This window comes from Tenrec ecaudatus, chromosome 6, assembly GCF_050624435.1.
Source record: "Tenrec ecaudatus isolate mTenEca1 chromosome 6, mTenEca1.hap1, whole genome shotgun sequence".
NCBI classification, from domain to species: Eukaryota; Metazoa; Chordata; class Mammalia; order Afrosoricida; family Tenrecidae; genus Tenrec; species Tenrec ecaudatus.
The window spans coordinates 72,377,478-72,399,515 of NC_134535.1; the positions used below are offsets into that span (position 1 = coordinate 72,377,478).

Here is a 22,038-nt window from a genome sequence, read left to right on the forward strand (position 1 = left end):
TGGGTTCCCTGACCTTGTCGTTCACAAGTCATGGTGTGGTCCATGGCGCCTGGGGCTCACTCTAGAGTAAGGAGATAATCAAATACCAGCTGCTAGGGAGAAGTAAGCAGAAGTCAAACACAGAAAACTACAAAAGACACATTGAAGAATTTGAAATGAAAAACGCGGATCTGATGCCCAGGGCTGAAGCAGAAAGCAAATGTGAGAATGATGATGGCAACAAATATACAAATGTACTTGACACAATGGATGGATGTATGGATGGTGAGAAGAGTTGTATGAGCCCCCAATAAAATGATATTTAAAATATATATAAACTCAACAAGAATAATAATTCGAAAGGTACTCCAAGGATAATGAAAACCCCAGAAAGGTATTTAAAATTGTGTCACCAAGACTTGCGCTTTCAGAGTATCACTTGCCTGCAATGTAGCTAAAAGGACTGGACTGTCAGATAGGAAGAAGGCTGTGGTCCAAGCTAGAGCGGATGGGGGTCTGAATCCGCGTGATGTCTATGAAGACAGTAGGTGCACTTAGGAGCTCATGTAACTAGGCCTTGCTAATTGATGGAATTGGAGGTGAACAGGAGAACCGTGTCAAAGGTGACTTCCAGGTTTCAGATGCAGTCAACTGGATGGACGGAGGTATCCTTCTGTGAGGTAGTGAATTTAGGAGGAAAAGGAGTAAGGCTCATGGTGGGTGGTGCACTTAGCTTCAGCTGTTACATTTGAATATGCAATTTGAGATGCCGGGAATCAGAACTGACTTGATGGCAGTGAGTTTAGTTTTCGGTTTAGTGCCTAGATAGGAAGACCCCTGAATGGACTTTATGTAGGGCTGCTAACCATAAGGTCAGCAGTTCGAGCCCACCAGTTGTTCCTTGGGAGAAGCCCCACAGTGGCAGTTCTCCTTTGTCCTATAAGGCCACTATGAATCAGAATGGACTGAATGGCCGGGAGTGCGGTTTGTCTTGTCGGTGTGGTGGGTCATGGTGGTGCTGGTGGGTAAGCACTGAATTGCTAATGGCAAGTCTGGTGATTCTGACCCACCAGCCATTCCTTAGGGGCACGTTGAGGTGATCTGCTTCTGTAGAGATTCACAGCCTTGGAAATCCCATGTACCGTCCCCTTGGGTCAGACATGACTTGATGGCAGCCGGCTCGGTGAGTAGTTGAATATAAGTCTATAGTTTGGGCAAAAGATCTGGCCTGGAAATATCATTGTGAGAAATAGCAGCATATAAGTGTAAATGGAATTGATGGAAGAAGATGAAATAAGGAGAGTGCAGTGGGAAGTGATGCAAAGAGTGGAACGGGTTAAGGTGCTCAGCTGCTAACCCAAAGGCTGGGGGTTCAAGTCTACCCAGAGGTGCCTCCAGAAGAAAGGGCAGGCTTTGCACTTCTGAAAAGTACCAACCATTGAAAACCCCCATGGAACACACAGTTCTACTGTCATGGGCATGTAATGAGGCATAATTGACTCTAGGGCAATCAGAAGAAAACGAGTCAAACTTCCCCCAGAGGAGAACAGACTTCTGATTTTATCATGTGCTGATGTATCACTGACCAGGCCACATACTCATGCCACCATATTCCCTCGTAGAAGTATTTTATTTTAAAATCCCAACACATGAAACCTACTTTGACTAGCTGCAGTGGCGCCACGATTAAGCGTTCAGTCACCAAACAAAAGGTAGCCCCTCTACAGCAGACCTGGCCGTCTGCTCCCAGAAATAGGCTTGTTGTTAGGCGCCGCTGAGCTGGTTCTGAGGCACCGATGCGATGCTCTACATACGGTAGAAAGGAAAAACCCAATGAAACAACAGAACACTGCGGGGTCCTGCGCGTTTTCAAACCATTGCTGTATTTGAGTCCCTTGTCACAGCCAGGGTGTCGAGCCATTTTGTGGAGGGCTTTCTTGCTTCCACGGATCCTCCTCGAGGACCCGCTCCCTCTCCATGACATGCACTAAACAAGGGAGACCAAGTCTTGCCATCCTCGGTTTTAAGGAGCAGATGTTTTTATCCTCCTGTCAGTCTGTGGTGCCGTCCCTCTTCTTCACTGACATCTTCATTCAAACGCATCACTGTTTCTCGGTCTTCCTTATTCATCCAGTGTTCAGCGTTTAATATGTACGAGGTGATGGAAAAGACAATGACTTGGGCCCGGCCCACCTCAGTCTCCAACTCTTCCCTTTAGGAACAGGCAGGGAAAACAGGCGCCGCGCTTCTCAAGTGGAACGCACAGAAGGAAAGGTTCAAGCCTCGCGTTGTAATCGTGAAAGGCTGTCTGGCTAGGAGGATTGACCTCATGGAGATGACCGCCTGGGCAGCTCTCCCCTGCATTTCTATTCTGTCATGTAGGGTCACTGAGAGTCCAAGCTGACCGGAGGGCATGCAACGACAAGTCGGATTTTCCTAAAAGGAAACAGGCAGAGATGCGAAAATGATCATGTTAAAGAGAAGGACCATCATTCTATGTCCTTTCAAACTGCGTGTCACCTAAACTGCGTCAGAAATTCATGTACAAAATGATGGTAGTCTTCCTGCTAATGGTAGCTGGAAAGAGGAGGATGGTAAATCATTCTGAAATCAGTACTTCCACTTCAAAGGGAGTACCCGCAGGAGTGGCTCACACAGGTGATTTGCGACAGCGGAAATCAATAGGCTTCAGAGTCAGGGTTAAAGTCTCAACTCCATAAACCATCTCCACTCCTCAAAAACGGGCGGATTGGGCAACCTCAAGTATGATAGATACCTTGCAGGAAATAATATGCATGCACGCAAGGGCTTCAAAGGCTCATTTTTTTAAACCACCAATTGGTTACGTTTTCTGGATCTCCTTCCGGGGCCCAGAGAAAAAAGGGGAAAGTCCAGGCACAGACTTGACTGGGAGTTCTGTACGTCCAAATCGCCCCTCTAATGATGCGGTAGAGAGTACTTTTAGCCTAGTAGCATTTTCTATGAGGATTTTCCCCTATTCCAAACCCAAACGTTGACCGTGCGTGCATGAATTTTCCCTCCAAGGCTCCTTTTCATTTGTTTGGAAATCAGATTCAATTTTTATTATCTCAGTTATAGCACGGAATGTGTGATTGCCATCACAGTTTATTAGAGGGGTGCTTTCTGCCCGCTCCCTGAGCTCCCCTCAGTTTACTATGGCTATGCATCAATCCGTAGATTTCAATAGCTTTAGTTTTCCATCTTTTTTTGTTTGCAGTTTTTATGTGGAATGTTTACCATCCAACGTGGATGGTAAAAGAAACTTTTCTTCTGTGAAGCCACTGTTTTGTTTACTGTCTGGAAAGTAGACTAATTCATCCGCTCCTTTGCATCTGCAATTGAAAAGTTTCTTGTTAACAGATAACCTAACTCTGAGCATCCCTCTCCACACCTCCGGCCCTGGGGGCGGGCCCAGTGGGTGCTCACTTATGCCCTAGACGCTCCCCTTGGCCCTTGACCTACCTTAGATACATGCTGCTCAGGACCGGCGGAGGCGAAGCGGGAGACTGGAAAATGCACCTCTGACTGTCCTACAATCTCGGCTCCACTTTCTCCCTTCCTGCCCGCCTTGTTATTGTCACGTGGCCTCGCGGGCAGCTCCGCCCCGCGATCCCGTCGCCCGGGACTGGGCGCACGGAGGCGGGGAGGAGGCAACAAAGTTTCTGGTGCGGGTCCGGCCAGAAGGGGCTTCGGGCCGTCCGCGCTTCGCCCGCCGCACCTCGGTCTCCGCGGCCCAGCCGCCGCCTTTGGGCCCTCGGAGCGCGGCGCCACGCACGGGCTGCGCTGCCGGCCTCGCGCGGGACACGTCTCCCCAGGAGCGCGCGGCGGGAGCGCCCACTCCGCCGCTGGCAGTGGGTGGTCGAGCCCGGCGGGGACCGGCGGCGCGGCGCCCGGCGAGCGAGCAGCCGCGGGACTGGCGATGGGCGCGCCGAGGCTGGGTGGGCGCGCGGCGGCGGCGGCCGCGCTGGGGCTGCTGCTGTGCGCGCTGCTGGGGCGCGCGGGCCGCGTGGAGGGCGGCCGGGGCCCCGGGACGCGCGACCCTCCCGCCGCGAGCCTGGCCCGGCGTCCCTGCCCCGCGCCCTGCCGCTGCCTCCGAGACCTGCTGGACTGCAGTCGCCACCGCCTGACGCGCCTTCCCGGGCCGCTGCCGCCCTGGGTGGCCCGGCTGTAAGTATCCTTCCCGGGGACTTCGGGGACTTCGCCGGGGCCGGTGAATCGCGTGGGCACTGGTGGCTGGGCGCACGGTGCCCTCTTCCAGGGCAGTCTCACCGGGTCCACGCTGGCGCAGCTTGGTCATGGGCATGGAAAAGGAGCCTGGAGAGTTGGGGAGCGCAGGGGGGCGCTTGGTGAGCTCAAAGAGGGGGCCATTGACTACTCGAAAGGGGCCCAATCGAGGGCCGGAGGCTAGAGGTCAGGCTAGGGGTTCGAATCCGCCCCCTTGCCAGGTGTCAGGCCGAGAGGCAGCAACTGCGGGGGACCGCCGTTCACTTGCAGTTTGCTCAACTTTAGCTTCTAGCTGCTTCCAGCCCTTCTCCTTGGCCCAGGCAAGGGAGTGCGCGCACCGCCTCCAATCCCAGTGTCTCCCTCTTCAGAGTTCTGCTTCTGGCCAAGCTTAGGTCGACGTCCTTTTGTTGTTTCCCTCGTGTGTAGTTTTGCATAAGCAGAATTCTGTTTGAGAATGATGATGGCAACAAACGTACCAAAGTGCTTGACACAATGGATGGACGTATGGATTGTGATACGAGTTGTACGAGCCCCCAATAAAATGATTTTTTTTAAAGAAAAGAATTAGAATTAGTTCCCCTGGCCCACTGTACCAAAGTGTAACTCACAGTCTCCTTCCCTTAAGTACTTGGTCAGATTGAGCAGAAGGTATGAAAGGGAAGAAACAACTTTTTCACGACCAAGGGTGCATTGTCTGTAGCTCCTGGTGGTGGAGAGTCTGACTGCTTTTATTCCATGCAAGTCCGGAGATTCTGGGAAGTTTGAAAGTGTGAACTCACTGCCAGCCGCATGGAAGAACAGGGAAGCAAATGTAGTTTCGTTGGAAATGATTATTTAGTTCTGTTTCGCCTTCCTCGTTCTCCAACAGTCCCCACACTCGATGTAAAATACAAACTCTCCAAAATTTGTCCTATAAAAATAAATCGTTTCCCATTCAAAAGAAAGTGTGTTCGATTTGGGCCCAACAATTGCCTTGGTAATTCTAGTGCTTAAACACTCCTAATAGTAGTAGAATGTTGGTCAGGGGATTTAAGATTACGATGCAAATGTTTTACCTCATTGTGCTAATCTAAACCCCTTTTTTCAGGATCAAACAACATATTCTTTGGTTCGTGCATGCGTGTGTGTGTGTGTGTGTGTGTGTGTGTTAAACCAACTGGTTTCGGTTATAAGAAAAAAAGTAGAATTACAGAGGATTGGATTGATATTTAATCTCTTATCATGGGGATGTCTTAGTTGGGTTTTTTTTATTACAACTGAAGAAACAGATAAGGGCTTTTACCGAAAGCAGGAAGACTTTCAATTAGTTGTGACTAATTCTGTTCAATTGCCTCTTGTGGAGGTCATGCTGCCTTATTCAGGAAACATGAACAGCTCTATTGACAACATATGGAACTGAACATTTGAATGACTGGAGGCGAACACCTTTGAATAATACAGGGATGAGAAAAGGCAAATGAGTATCAGGCTTCCTGGGGTGAGTGTAGGTGTGGCTGGTCTTCCACAGCTGGAAATTTCTTTCAGTAGTTTCTCACTGTCCTGTGGTCTCATGGATCCTTTCAGGGTGCAGTGCATCTTGATATTTCTATTTGGTGTGTGTGTGTGAATTTAGATGTCTTAAAAAAATAACTGTGTTGCTCTTGATTAGATGTTGAGTTAAACCCAAAGGGGTTCAATACCTATTTAAACATTGTCTTTAAAAGTAGCTGACCTAATTAGGATTTTGTTTTACAGATAATTTGGTGGCACACTAAAAACAAATTACAGTTGATTTGGTTAGCACAGTCTTTAATTACATTTCCGCCAGCAGTGAATTGTCTCAATGCAAGTCCACATTCCTTAAATGTATGTGAAAATAAGTTCCACTTGTACAAATAAGCACCAGGTCTATCGTCAGAAGCCCCGCTGTGACCACTCATTCCACAGCTCTGTCTTTCTTGTCCTTCTGGGACTTTTAGCCATTTGGGTGTTACCAAACCTTCCTAAATTCTTCATTGTAAATGTTTCTTTTGTTTGTGCCTAAAGCATGAGAAGTCTCCTCTCTTCCACCTTTTAAAAGTGCAGAGAGACGTATAAATTGGGCTTTACCTTCCCGGTTGCTTGGTATTTAGAACAGCAGGCTTAAGATAGCTACTACTTAAGCTTTCCATAATCAGGCAAGCTTTTAAGTAGAATCTTTGTTTCAGAGTTCAAAATTCAGTATAGAAATGCGTGTTATCCTCCCCCCACCCCCCTTCCATGCTTTTCCTTGGATAATTAAAATAGTAAAAGTTTTTTTTGGGAGAAGTTTTAGACAAGCATCCATGTGTATCTTTGGCTTCATGGGTCTCACCACTTGTTGAATTTGCAAGTCAAAAAAATCCACCTCTGTTTGTGACCATGTGTGTGCATGCAGTTTTCTTTTCCTCTTGTTCGGCTCTCGTCTGTTGGCAGCTGGGCCCACAGGGAGAAGTGGAATGGTTTGAGCTGTAAAATAGCCGTGTTGCAAGTGGGGCCCCGCCTTTCACCGGGCAGCCGGGAATACTGTCCTGAGAGTGGCTCTTCACACCGGAACTATTTGAAGCCGCGTTGATCCAACTGCTTTTAAAGCTCCACTTGCGTTTACATCTAGAGTTTGCGCTACAAAGACGTTTGAACCTGCAGAGGAGGGCTGGCTGCAATGTGTGGTACTTAGTCAGCCAAAAGAGGGGGAAATGGCTCCATTGCCCGCGAGCCCTTGGAGCGTCATTAAATTCCCAGTGGAATTTCAGAATGATTTACCTTATCACCTAGAGATGTTTGAGTTCGCAACAAGGCTCAGATGAATGTCCGGAAGGGAGTCTCTGATGGTTGGTGTGACTTCTTCAGGGTTGGCTGGTCCTAAATCCTTGGGCTGCACCAAGTCTAGGGAGTGGGAGTGGGGACGTGGGGGCGGGGAGGGAGGGAGGGCAATAGCCCTTATGGTTGTCACAGCTGCTTTTCTGTATTTTCCAGACTAAAACTTGAACATAGCAGGCTGATTTATGAGTCACTTTGGATCAGTGTCTTAAAACAGCTACAGTCTGGCTTTTTGTTTTTCAGCCGCCCAGATTTCTGCTGAATTAGCAGCTCTGCCGGCCCCAGTGGGATTGATTAAGAAGCTGTGCTGGATTTGCATTTTAAAAATTGACTGGGAAATCAGATTTCCAAATGCTAAGAGGAAGAAAATGATAGCTGGAACCAATTGTCGTAAATTAATTATTTTCCCGTATATTTATTCTCTTGCTAATATGCAGGAAGAGAGAGAGAAAGAGACAGAGAGAAACTTCTCTCTTCCCTGCAGAGAGAGTTAGATTTTCAAGCATGTGGCCCACTGAGTTCTGGATTCCTAGTGAACCCCTCCCTACCTCTCCACCTTTCTAATTTATGAGAATCCCAAACCAAACTCACTGCCAGCAAGTCGATTCCGACTCCTAGTGACCCCGTAGAGTAGGACGGTCCCACTGGGTTTCCATGGCTGGCAATCCTTCCTGGAACAAGCAGCCTCATCTTTGTCCCTCTGAGCTGGTGGGCTCGAACCGGTGACCTTGCAGTTAGCAGCCCAGTGCACACCCCTCCATGCCCCCAGGACTCCTTTCTCGTTTATTGACACCCCCCCCCCAAATAAAAACAGCCTCTTCCTTCCTTAGTACATGCGTGCTGTTCTTCCAGCTTTCAGGAAGCATGCTGCTGTGGAACTTGACTCTGTTTTTCCTGGTATAGCTGTACTAAGTAGATAGGGAGATTTAAGAAAAACGTGGCATCTGAAACGTAGGTGGTATTAACTCTAAATTTAGTTACACTAAAAGTTTCACAACTCTAGGTATTTAACAGAAAAAGTAACTTAAAGGGGAGTTTCTGTGCCCGCACCCACCCCTCTCTCTGCTCCATGTAGCCTGCTTTAGAAGTGCAACAGCTGAGAGAGTTGAAGCTGCCAGCTCCTGCCTCTGGGTCCGAAGTGACGGGCCCCTGCAATGTTCTCCAAAGGCAGCTCCCCCGTGTGTAAGTAAGGTCTGTTGCTGCGGATCTCATGCAATCACTGGTTGAAGGGAAAGGAGGGGGAGAAAAGTTCAGCACCCCAGCATTTCTCCTAAGACCGATTTATGAGACAGTCCTTACCAACGGTGAATGTGGTTTTAGTTTTTCTAGTTAAAAGACACCTGTGTTATATGGAAATGCCACATTGGTTCCCAGTCTAAAACGTGCAACAATCAGGAGGGGGTGGGGCGAGGTGGCCCTGTTAGGTTGGTTATGTGTCCTTTAAGTCAGAGTTGGGACAAAGAAGACCTGCTGTGGAGCCAGGCTTGTGTCCCAGGTGAAGGGCTCTGGTCCCCGGCTGTGGACTCTGTGCCTGCCTGTGGGTCTCAGAGCACACAGGTTTGGTTTGAAACCTAGCGTGAGTTGTTGGCCTCATGGTTGGTTCCCTCGATGAACTCCAGATGGACGCGGGCTGGGCTGTGAGGGAAAGTGTCTGGCTCCAGAGTGGGGTGCATGCACAGCAGTGGCTGTAATTGCAGGATTTTTTATAGTTTAAAGACTGTGCCAGGTTTTTTTTTCCTCCCTCCTTCATGTTACAACTCTACCAGAACAAATCCACTCATGTCTGTTACTGTCTGGTAGGTCTTGAGGCAAACATGTTTCAAATAAACTCTTTTGCAGATTTGTATGGTTTTTTTGTTTTGTTTTAGATGGGATGGAGACATCCAGGTTTGCTCTCCACCCCCACATGTGGAGACAGGCTGGATCTCCGATTTCCAATTGTTCACTAATGATGTGCACTCTCAACCGCGCACAGCTCTGCGTGTGACTGTGCTGCCCCTCCCCTTTCTGCATATCTAACCCGTGATTCATGCTTTTCTCCAATCAGCGTCGGCTATTTGGAAAGTCCATCTTCATTTTAAACAGAGGCGAATGGATGTAATCAGGGTTGGTTAACCTCATTACATGAGGAACTGTAAGCCATGCAGTTTTGTTAGCTTGGCTTCCAGTAGCTGTTCGGCCATTTCATTTCCATAATGTGCCCGTTTTGAAGGCGCTTGTTCGATGTACTGACACACCTAGGGGATGTAACCAAGCAGATTGGCCCCATTTTGTTCCACAATTTGAATCTCAAATGCTGAGATGACGGGATTCTAGCTGGGAGTATTCATGTAAGTGGCATTTTGAAAATTTAAACACCAAGATTATCCTATAAAAATTGTTACTAACGTAAAGTGTGAAGCAGATTTCATTGAATGATGGGAAACAAAAGCAAAACAAATCCAGAAACCTCCTCACAGAGTCCTGTAGGTTTTGCTTTGTTAGGTGGTTTATGTGGTTGAAATGATATGTTAGCAGATATTGAGAGTTAGGGAATTCATGAACGCACAGGGCTAAAGTTGTTTTCTAACACACACACACACACACACACACACACTTTAAATATTTGGAGACTTAACCCAGAAAACAAATAAGTATAATAAGCAATTTCTATTTTGTTTGACCATAATAAAGACATGCATGTCTGATAATAAAGAGGTTTCTTCAGAGGCTTCAGTTTCAACCACCTACCTAATTAGCTCCTTTTCATAAGCCGTGACTTCATCGGATCAAGTTGGGAGGGGGAGATGGAAGGGGGTGGGGAAGGTGAAGCAAAACAACCAGTTCACAAAAGATCTGTTCACCATGTGCCAAAAAACATCTCTTAAAACATTTGTGGGCTTAAAGCATTTGAATCTGCCAGTCTCTCAAACTAATTTTGTTCCCAGAGTTTGTAGTTTTGATTTTGGCATTGTTTTTCCTGTTTGGTTTTATGGACAGGATGGGCCAGTTACTTCTTAGGCTGTCACTAGTGTGAGAGAGACATTTCATAGGCCACTCTGTCTTGCATGTTACTAAGCACTGTGAGTAATTTTTAGAAAACTACTTGTAATTTTATTTTTTGTTTTATCCTAGGGACTTAAGCCACAACCGATTGTCTTCCATCAAAGCAAGCTCCATGAACCACCTCCCAAACCTTCGAGAAATGTGAGCTTAATTTACCTTCTATTTGTGGTTTGCATCAAAAATATGACCCGTCCCACTATTCAGCGGGAAAGGACCCGTGGATTAAAAATCAGTTATTTAACACTTTTGACTTCGGAAGTCCCTGTGAATGTATTTGTTAAGTTTTTAAGCTAAATGCATTGTTACAAAGTATTTAATCAGTTTTTTTTCCTTCTCCTTTTCTTGGCATTTATAGGAAACTAAACAACAATGAATTGGAGAGCATTCCGAATCTGGGACCAGTCTCAACAAACATTACACTTCTCTCCTTGTAAGTGACTAGTGGCCCGATGCCACATGTTACATTTGCTGGAAGGACCCTGGGGATCAGTCTGGCCCAGGCTGGAGTAACAGTCTTATAAATGAAATGTGGGACCCTTTTGATTCCCGCTGCAGTAGAGAACCAAGAAGCAGTCTTGACATTGATCTACTTGTTCGCCAGCCTCTTCCCGGACACTTTCCACGTTTCAGGGGTTGTTACAGTAGCACATGTTGTCCTTTGCCGTCATTGCTGAACTGGTCTCTAAGGCTCAGAGGAACCACCTTCAGTCTGTCCAAATAGGTATTGGATTAGAATCTGTCAGCTGGGATTTAAATTCAAGCCTTGCTCAGTGGTTGGCATGGGCTCTGTGGACTGGAGGTTACCTAGCTCTTGGTGGAGAACCAGCAGAGCCGTGTTTCCAGGGGAAACTGGAGTTGGTAGTAAGCCGCTGGGGGTGTCCTCTTGAAGGTGGCGCCTGCATTGAAAATCAGGGTTCAGAACACCAAGCAAGGCCTCAGTTTGTGCAGTGACAATTTGGGAAGTTACAATTGAACTCAGAAAAACTGCATGTCATGTGGCCGGTAGGAGTTTTCAAATAAAAGTAAAATTGTGTGGGATTTTCCTGTATTTTCAGTGCAAGCTAGTGTGCATGTGTTGGAGTAGTGGAGGTAGGTTTTGGAATGTGAAGGTAGCACTTGAAAGGCACAGGATTTAATTTCTGAAATGAAGTGGTTTAATTTACTACCTTAGTCTTGAGGAACTAAAAAAAAATACATGTAAGCCACTGCCGTTCAAAATTCTTTCCTCCTTTAAACAGCTTGGTGGGGGGTGGGGGGTGCTCACTGTTGGTTGCTTCTGGCAAAGGTGTTTGGAGGCTTTAGATTATATAGTAAATTTCAGGAAAACTGTTCAATTAATTAAAATGATCACTACCCAATTGCTTCCATCTGGTGATTTATAGCGGTTTGTTTTCACTGAGGGCCTAGGTCAGCCAAGTCACTGGTGCAGCCGCTGTGTCTGCTTCCCCCGTTTGAATAAGAACTGAGTGACACTTGATACTGATGTGGTTTCTCCAAAGATCAGAACCAGAGAGGGAATAAAAGAAAAAGCAGTTGGTATGTGACAAGTAAACACCGAGTCGAAAAATTATTCATATGTTAGCGTTAATAACCACTCTTTGTCTTTCACAACTGCTCACCCTTTGGGGGTCTAAATGAAATACCACTTTGGGTTTCTTGCACACCTTTCAAACTGTTTTTGTTTGGCCAGTGAGGTCTTTTTTCCAACCCCGGGGAGCACCAGGCCCTGCTCGGGGCTGCTCCCCTCGCTGGGCACATGGGCAGATTCCGTGGGCACAGGCAAGACTTTGAAGGGGCAGTGCCTGCAGCCTGGCTGGGAAAGGGCCTGCCTGGAGCCTTCTAATCTGGTGTGCAGGCTGGGGGGTGGGGGTGGGGTGGAGAACAAGCCTTCTTTTAGGCGGGATGGAGAACTGGAAGCAGGAAGCAGGGGTAGGAAAATCTTAACTTTCAGTTGAACATAGAAATAGCTTAGTGCTTTTACACTTGAAAACTGGACTTCCTAACGGGGGAGCTGCAATGAGAGCTGGAAAGTTGGAAATCTGAACTCTCCCCCATATTGTTTTGTTTGTACCTAAGTCTCCCGAGTGCCATGTGTAACATCAGTCTGCATCACCCGCTCTATCTTTCCCCTTAATTTGTTGCAGGGCATCCGGCCTGTGATCGCTTTGTGCGTCGTGTATGACAGCCCCGGTTTATTACCTAGATTACACACAATCGGCAGACTCATTTATGCACGAGGCCTGCTCACTCAGTGCGGGGACTGAGCATTTGTCTTCCTACCGTTGGTTTACTTGGCAGGATTTGCCCCTTTGCCTCTCTTTTTTCGTAGCCCAGGCTTTGTTTCCCCTGCTGTAGCCTTTGGCCACTGCCATACTCGGTCCTTTGTTTCAAAAGCCCTTTTAATTTCCGTGGTGCCTTGGGAACAATGAGAACTGAAAAATCAGTCCTTCACTACATTTCTGAAATTAAGAAGGGGGGAAAAAACGTCGTCCAACCACATAATGTGACTCAGATCGGAAACTTGCTGAACGCCGTATCGAAATCCCATATTTTACAAAGGAGTTCTCAGGACTGCTTGGCCTCTGTGTTTCCAAGATCCACTCCACTCCCCCCGCCCCCCTTTCTTTCTTTCTTTAACTTTCTCTAGAGGAAAGCATTCTATGGTCTCATTTTCACCAGTCAAGTACTTGGAAAACTTTTGTCAAAGAAAAGTGTGTGCTCCCCCTGGTGTCTGGCCTCCATAGTGTGACTGCTGTGTTCAATGGGATACCCCCCCTTCCCCTCCTCCTCCCAGCAGCTGGAGGCACGCGAGGTGCAGTGGGGCCCAGATCTCTACCACTGTCCTTACCCTACTGTCTGAACTATGCACTAATCTTGGGTCACATGGCGCCCCTGTCCAGAGACAAACTCTGTTTGGGACCAGTTTTGATAGTATCAGGGAACACTACTTTAAAAAGGCAGAGCCTTGGGATGATTAAGGAGCTTTGAACTCATTTCGAACCTTTGTAGAGATTGTTTAGAAGGTAAAAGACCTCCATAGGCCAGCTCGCCTTTGAATCACACGCAGCTGAGAAGGCAACAGGTCTGCTGGGTTTCTCTACATGAGGCGCCGCTGTTGTCTTTTCATTCGATGTCCCATGAACTTCTAGCGGCCTCGTCACACACCGCTAGGAGTGAAACTGTTGAGCAGACATCCGGTGTGTTGCTGCTGCTGGCGTGTGTGTGTGTGTGTGTATGGCGTGTGTGTGTGGTGTGTGTGTGTGTATGGCGTGTGTGGGTGGTGTGTGTGTGTGTATGGCGTGTGTGGGTGGTGTGTGTGTATGGCGTGCGTGTGTATGGCGTGTGTGTGTAGTGTGTGTATGGCGTGTGTGTGGTGTGTGTGTATGGCGTGCGTGTGTATGGCGTGTGTGTATGGCGTGTGTGTGTGTATGGCGTGTGTGTGTGGTGTGTGTGTATGGCGTGTGTGTGTGGTGTGTGTGTGTGTGTGACAGTTATGGAGAAGGAGACCCTGGGGGCGCAGAGAGTAAACAAACTCGTTCACGGGCGCCTTGGGCAAGGGCTGGAGGCGAACTTCGGAAACATCAACTGGTGACACTTGAAGCACACGTCTGCCCTGACATACACGAGTTGTGGTGCATTGGAATCAAAGACAACTGGTGTGGTGTTTTAGGTTGGCTAATTACGGCCTTCAGTGATGTCGCGCCAGCTGATCGGGCACTGGGTGATTTTGGAACGTCCGACTGCAAACCTGGTTAGGACAGCTTTGGATCTCAGCGTCATAGACCATGATTGCTGAGCAAAGCAAGACTTCTCATTGCTAAGAACGCTGGCTTTAAGAAGCCTTGGTGGCTTGGTGGTTACACTGATTTGTTGCTAATCAGTAGGTCGGTGGTTTAAAACCACTAGCTTCTCTCTAAGGAGAAAGAGAAGGCAGTGTTTCCACAAAGACTGCAGCCGTGGAAACGCTGGGGGGCAGTTCGACTGTGCCGCTGTGAGGCTGCTGCGGTGTGGAGCCGACTTCCTTAGCAATGACGGGGGTGTAGTTGGGTCTTTTAGCTCTGATGGTTTATGTAATAGTGTCCAACTTGTAGACACTTATCTGATGACCTAGAGTTGAATGGTTTTACTAGGTCGGTGAGTATCAAAGTGGGACGTAGAGTAATGATCAGAAATGTTGAATGTCTGGCCTCATCCCTGGAGATTCTAAATCAATGGGTTTGGCTAGGGTCCAGGAATAGGCCTCTTAGCACACCTTTCCTGTAGATTCTGATCTGATAGTGCGTAAATATTTCCAGCATTATCGAAAGAGTTCAGCTTATCATAATGACACAAGCCTTCTTGTTTCAAGGGAAGACTTGGCCACCCAAGTCCATCACTTTCTACTAAGGCTTAAGCTTTTCCCAAGATGACATTGTCATCTTTTTAAAGAGGCTTTGTCTGTATGGACCACCTTTGCTGGTGGGCACCCCAAAATGCGCCACACCAGTGGAAACCAGGGGGCAGGTCGAAGGTGTGGGATGATTAGATTTATATGTGACACGGGTTGCGGTGACTTCACTGCAGAGAGTAGGTGCAGTGTATAGGTGCCCAGAGGGTGGGGGTTTGTGGGGCATGTAATTAGAAGACAGCTATCAGTGTCCCCTAAAGATGTCATGACATAAAGAGCATCACTGTTATCAAATGCTGCTTCCATCCTGCCAATGGAATAGTGATTGAAAACCCAGGGCAATTCAAATGGCATGGTATAAAGGGCTAACTGTACCCTTTGGTAGGGTTTGTGCCTGTCTATTTCTCAGCTATGCAATTAAAATGGGAACTGTGCCCTACTCAATAGGTGGGTGTGAGGGGCAGGAGAGACAAGACCAGAAGAGGTTCCTGGTGTACACTGTGCGTTCAATGGCCATGAGCTCTGTTGGTGACGATCACGCATTCATCCTTGCAACCGAAACGCGTTCAGGTCCTTCCAGGTACCAGAGTCCGTTTTGCGTGCTAGGAACACAGCAGAGAACAAAACGAGCTCCTTCTTACCATCGAGTTTCCATTCTACTGAGAGGACAGAAAATCAATGAGGAAACAAACTTTCAAAGAAAAGACAGCTTCAGTTGGAGGCAAGGATTGTGAAGAAAAAGAGGAAGGTAAAGGGTAGAGATCCCTGGGTGGTTGCCCTTCATAGAAAGGGGTCATGTGCCAAATTCTCAAGAGGACATGTCCCAAGTTCTCCGTGTCTTGCTTGGATGCACAGTCAGTTCTCATGAAGGCAGCAGTCAAGAGATGAAAGGACACACTGTACTGGGGAAATCTGTCATGCAAGACCTCCTGAAAAGTGTTGAAAAGCAAGGGTGCTATTTTGAGGACTAAGGTACACTCAACCCAAGCCATAATATTTTCAGTTGCCCTATATGTCTGTGAAAGTTGGATGTTGAATAAGGAAGACTGAAGAAGAACTGAAGCGGTTGCATTGCGGTGCTGGCAAAGACTATTGAAGGTACCCTGGACTGCCCACAGATCCACGATATCTGTCTTAGAAGAAGTACAGCCAGAATGCGTCTTCCAGCCAAGGATGGTAAGACTTTGCCTCGTGTCCTGTGGACTTGTTATCAGGAGAGTGACTGTCCCTGGAAAAGGCCATCGCGCTTGGTGAAGTAGAGGGGCAGCAAAGCAGAAGACGCTCAACAAGATGGATGGACACAGTGGCTGCAACAATGGGCTCAGGCATAAGGTCAATTGTGAGGATGGTGCAGGACCACACAGTGTTTGTTCTGTTGTACATAGGATCATGGTGAGTCGGAACCATCTGGGCGGTACCTAACCAAAATGCAAATTACAACCTGTGTGGGCAAACCCTCTTATGGTAGTAGGTTTATTATTGGGCTACTAACCACCAAGTCGATGTTGCAAACTCACCCACTGCTCTATGGGAGAGAGATGAAACTGTCAGCTCCTGGAAAAATTTACAGCTTCCGAATCCCCAAGGAGCAGCTCTTCTCCGGTCCACAGAATCACTCTGAGTCAGAATTGATGGATGGCAGTCATCTCACACACAGTGTCAGGCACAGTGCTAGGCTCAGGATTCAGCAGAGCAGATAAGAACCTGTGCCTATAGTACTGACCGCAGGGAAGGGAAATAAAAGGTAATCAAGTAAATTAAAAAGAGAGTCAAAAGATGACGAGTTATAAGGAAAAGAAGAAAGCAGGGATGAGGGATAAGGGAAATGGTGGTGTGTAAAAAGAGGTGGGCTACAGTTTTAAGTGGGGAGGTGGGAAGAACCGTTCTGGCAGTTGAATTGGCCTCCGCAGGTGTGGGAGGGATGCATCGGTCATCATGGAGCACCCCGCCCCAGCCCTCTTCACTCCCACCTTACCTAGCTCTTGTAATACGTCCAAGTGTTCCATGGGACCTGCTTTGCATTTCTCTGCCTTTCTGTGTTGGAAGCCACTGTGGCCACTCCCACTTTCCCTGTCTTCAGCACCTGGTACTGAAGCCCAAAGGACTGCCTCGGCATCTCTTCCCACTCAGTGCCCTCCAAGGGCTTCTGGGGCTGTAGGCCTTGACAGGAGCAAGCAGCCTCATGGTTCATGCGTGGAGCAGCTGGGGGTTGGCACAGCCCACTGGCGTTGAGTCGTCTAAGGCTTACCCTCAGGGCCACCAGGGCTCCCACTGGTGTAGACACCACTTAATGCCAGCAAATTGATAACGATTCCCAGCGACTCTAGGTGACTCAAGGGCAGAGATCCCCTGCGGGTTTCTGAGGCTGTCAATCTTTGGGGCAGCAGAAAGCCCCATCTTTCTTCTGCAGGTGGGCTGCAGGGTGTGAACTGTTGACTGAGCCCTTAGCAGCCCCACCCCCAACTCATGACACCACCATCGAGGGCCCCCTGCAGGTGACACTTACTAATTCATATGTGAATGAAGGCGTATTTATCAGACATCCAGGTTTGTGCGGCAAAACACAAATAAATCTTCTATAAAACTTAGTCTAAACAGTGGCAAAAGATTTACAGGGAAAATGCAGCATACCTATGCTGAAGTTAATATATTTTCACTTATTCACACTTGGTTAAAATAATACCAGAGAAGTAATGATAAATGTTGAAAACACACACTCACGCATGCACACACATACAACACACGGACACACACACAGGAGAAGTCAGCTAAGTATGACAAGAATTCGCGTCACTCTTCCAGCTGCTGCGCACGTGCCTTGGTGTGCATGTGAGGTAGAAATAAAAGCTCCTGCCCTTTTTGCTTCCCAAGCTATAATCCGCAGCACAGTTAGGGTGACCATCATGCTCACAGATACAGACTTCTCTCCACACTCACTATGACCTTCATAAGGAGCGTTGGCGTCACAGTGAGTTCAGCATAGTGCTTCTAACCAAAAGGTTGGCAGTTCCAACCCACTAGCTGCTCCTTGGGAGAAAGATGAGGCTTTCTGCTCCTATAAAGATTTGCAGCCTCAGAAACCCCGTGGAGCAGTTCAGCTTCATCCTGTGAGAACAGACTTGGCGACGGGCCTGATTTTGCATCCTGTGTACAAATGCCCTGAGACACAGACAGAGTTGGTTATGTCCTGGGCTGCTGACTACAAGGTCAGTAGTTTGAAACCACCAGCAGCTCTGCAGGAGAAAGAGGAGGCTTTTTAATCCCTCATGCCTTGCCCCTATAATAGAGTTTCTCATGTTGTGGTGACCACCCCCCCAACCATAAAATTATTTTTGTTGCTACTTCATAACTGTAATTTTGCTACTGTTATGAATCATCATGTAAATATCTGATAGGCAGGATGTATTTTAATTGTTACAAATTGAACATAATTAAAGCATAGTGATTAATCACAAAACCAATATGTAATTATCTATTGTGAATTTTTAGTTCTGATGACACCTAAATGAAATGTTGTGTTGAAGCATGGTGTAGCCTGGGTAACAGTCTTCATGCCGGGGACTCTTATGTGTGGTACTCTTACGTGGGTATATGTGCATGTGGGCGGACCCACCCAGAGATGAATACAGGAGTGGTGTCTCGGTTCCTAAGATCATCGGAAATAGGTGTTTTCCGATGGTCTTAGGCAACCCCTGAAAAAAGGTCATTCAACCCCCCCAAGGGGTCGTGACCCACGGGTTGAGAACCGCCGCCCTAACGCTTTGGAAACCCACAGGAGCAGTTCTACTTTGTCCTGTAGGGTTCCAACTAGAGATTTGTTTGTATGTGTGTGTTTTTTTTTAATGTACAAGTGCACTGCTTGCAATTTTCTGAGCTGAAACCATCCAGATGCAAAACAGACGTACAAAACTTCTGTCTTGTCACTGCCTGAGGAACCGGCTGTTCCAGACAGAATCATCCCCTCTGCGTTGAAGTCCTCACACCCTGATACTTGTCAACACATCCCTGTGTGGAAATAGGGTCTTTGAAGATGCTTTTAGTCACGCTAACAAGTCTGAGGTCATACTTGAGTGGACTGGGGCAAAGCCCTACACGACTCATGCTCTTATCAAAGACAAGGAAAGAGGGAGAGCCTGTGGCTCAGAGGAGGGTTGGCCAGGTGGCCGCGCAGGCAGCTGCAGCTGCAAGTCAAGGAATGAATGCTCCCAGCTGCTCCGGGCACCGGGAGAGAGGCCAGGAGCAGTTTCCCTCACATAGCCTGCAGAAAGGACCCACGAGACGGATGTCCTGATGCAGACTTCTAACGCCAGGACAGTGAGACAATAGATGTCCGCTCTTAAAGGTCACCCAAGCTGTAGGTTATTACAGAAGCCTCCAATCCACGCTTCCTGCTTCTGAAAAGGCCCCTGGTATACCCAGGGGGATGGCGGTCACAGTGACCTCACGCACAGCTGAGTTCCAGCACTCCATCAGTGGCTGCCACGCCGTCTTACCCAGACCAGGAGTAAATGCAGGGTCTTTGGTGGGAACCACACAGGGTGGGTGTAGACGAGCCATGTTAACTAATTCATGATATCGCTTAGATATAGACGAACCCTTGGAATTAGACCCCTTTGAATCTCAAGAATCATCCCCAATGTATACGTACCTTCCCCAGGACAAACAAGGCACAGAGAATTGGAATTAGTGAAAATAAGCATATCAAGCTCAAGACCTGCAGAATCGGCACGCAGACTTCTTATATAATAAGCTGTACTGTTTTCTTAGACTTAAAGATGTTTATGGGGGGTTTGCATGCAAACAGAGTTTACTGTGGGCACAGCTCTATTGTAAAACACTTTGTAAGTTTTAAAGAAGTCCTGGTTGTGTCGTGGTTACAAATTGGATTCTGATCCACAAGGTCAGTGGGTGAAACAACCAGGAGCACCCTGGGAGAGAGATTGGGGCTTTTTATTCCTATAAACAGTTAGTCTGGGAAACTCATAGTGGCAGATCCGCCCTGTCCTGTGGGGTTGGTATGAGTCAATATTAACTCAATGCCAGTGAGTTTGGCATTCAGGGGCAGGGGGGCGGGGATGGTACATTTAAACAAGCAGACCAAAAGAACGCACACCATCGCTGTCAAGTCATTTAGGGGCTTAATCGCACAATGTGCATCTGCCTCACTGAGATTTAAGGCTGTGATCTTAGAGAAGCGGCTTGTCACATCTCTTCGCTCTGCATTTCCTCATAAGCTGCTCCCCATATTGAAAACTTTCGAGATTTTTGATTCTCAAATTAGAATGACTGTGTTTGAAGTGTGTGATATAACCCCTCTAACCGTCCAGTGATTTCCTATTGCTCTTAAGAGCAAACTTCATCTCCAGACATGGCATAGGAGGATGTACATGATGTGTCCTCTTTTCCCATGGAGCCTCCTCTGGATCATTCCTCCCTTTACTCTTGGGCCTCTCTGCGCTGGGAAGGTGCCAGACGGGTTCTGCCTCGGGCCCTGTGATCACTGTCTAGAACACATTCCCTCCCCCTTCTTTTGTCAAATCAGACGTAAGTTCCCATACATGTATTTAATATGTAAGTTTCCTTATTATAGTACCTGCTTTATCATATACATCGCCATGTGTTTTCAGTTGTGCATTTGTGGTTCTTTAATCAATGCCCATCTCATTTACCAGCACGAACCTTGACAGAAGTTGAGGTCATGTCTGTTGACGTCTTCATTGTAATCCCAGTGTTGGGGCAGTTCTTGACAAGTTTGTTGAATGATTGAGCAGATGCCCTAGGCCAGAGCTGCTTAAACTTCTTCCAATAGTGACCCCGATTTGCTGAGGAATTTGCAACCCAGACCAGAGCTGCCAGGGGCACCTCGGACTCAGGCATTTGATTTGGAATCAGTGTTGGTCATTGTGCATTCAGAAACCTTTTACTGTGGCCAACTCTTTCCCGACTCCCACCGTATTCAGCTGCCCACAGTTAAAGAGCTGTGACCTAGACCACAGTGTAACATTGTTAGATATTAGACAAGAACAAACTCGGTTAAGTTAATCTATCTGTTCCTGCCTCTCCATATATAGGTATACTATTGTTTCTATGAATAAAAAGTTCTATTTCTAAAGTACTGGAATTATTAATATTTCACATAAAGACCCATTGGGTAATTTCTCTCACTTCCCATATAGCTTGCCTTAGAAACTTATAGAACCAGTGTTTTCCTCAAAGCGACACCATTTCCCCCTTCTTTTGCCCGTGTTTTTTGCTGCTTTAAAGTATCAAGAACAACTCCATTAAGTTGGATGAGGTTTGTTCTGCCAAGGCATATTGGATAGCAGTCATAGCCAGCCGCTCTTCGTAATTGGAGTGGCAAGATTCAGCATGTCTCTCTATCCTGGCCCGGTAACTGCTGATCTTTCTCGATCTTGCTTTGGTTTCTCTGATGTCTTCCAGAAGACAGAAGCCCGGGCTCTGGCGAAGTGTGGGTGCTGTTAGTTGCCTTGGAGTAAACTGGGGAGTCTATCTTGGACTCAGACCAGGGAACGTGGCAGAGCAGAATGGTCCCATCGGGTGTTCTGGGCTGTCATCTTAATGGAAGCAGAATATTGTCACCCGCCGAGCTGTTGCAGGCAGCGCGTAACCACTGTACCACCAGGACTCCTTTCCGTTGTCTAGAGAGATCAGAGCCATGAAACAGGGCGCTAATAGCAGTGCCATTAGCTTCTTTGGCTAACGAGTGCTTACCTACTACATTCAGAACAAGACAGGAACATCAACGATCAATGTGAGCATCACACTTCCTTTCCAGCAAGGTCACCTCCTGGCTGTCTCCCGCCCTCTCTCTGTCGCTGAAGGCGTGGGATAGATTAGCTTCCAAAGCGAGAATGAAAGAAAGATTAAACATTAAGGTAATAATCCTGCTGTTTGAAGTTAGCAGGTACCAGAGAGCGTAGGATAAACATACATCTTATTGGTTATACTACATGAGGAAATTTTAATATAACAAAGGATATTATGGCATAAAATCTAAATCATATTTTTTCATAAAACATACTTTTGAATTTAGTTGCAGATTACCCATAATTCTGATGAGGTAGTTGCCGAAGAATAAGCCAAATTCTTCAAAGCTGAATAACTGTTTACAGAATCAGGGAAGGAGTTAATTAATTGTCTACATTCCCTTTTATCTTTTCCTCCTCCAGCCTTCCCTTGCCTCCCTCCCTTGCCAACACCCCCCATGTAGGTATCAAAGATAAAATGAGGGGAATTGGAAGTAAATATTTTTCCAGATTACATAACTATTTAATAATCACTTTTGAGTATGCCCACAAACCTAGTGACTTGGAATTAGAAGAGAGAGTTCTCTTTCTTGAAGAGAAGTTGTCTGCCTCCCCGTGAGCCTTTCCGGAGACAGAGTGCTCACTCGCTAGGAAGAAGCTACCTAATGATTCCCAGCCAAACTCACTGCCACCGAATGGAGTCCATCTCACAGCCACCCCAAAGTCCAGGGGCAGAATGGCTCCCATGGCTTCCCAAGGCCGGGAACTCTGTACAGGAGGGGAAAGAAAGCCTCATCT

General features: G+C 47.3%; 1 protein-coding gene across 1 annotated transcript in view; it reads left to right on the plus strand.

Moving 5' to 3' along the window:
• The first annotated feature begins 3,638 nt into the window (after window positions 1-3,638).
• The window catches only part of LRIG3 (leucine rich repeats and immunoglobulin like domains 3), a 60,840-nt gene continuing 42,440 nt past the window's right edge, over window positions 3,639-22,038 (plus strand). The window contains exons 1-3 of the mRNA XM_075551359.1: window positions 3,639-4,167; window positions 10,156-10,227; window positions 10,442-10,516. Coding sequence (XP_075407474.1) covers window positions 3,920-4,167; window positions 10,156-10,227; window positions 10,442-10,516 — 395 coding nt within the window. The 5' untranslated portion in view covers window positions 3,639-3,919. The remainder of the gene's footprint in view (window positions 4,168-10,155; window positions 10,228-10,441; window positions 10,517-22,038) is intronic.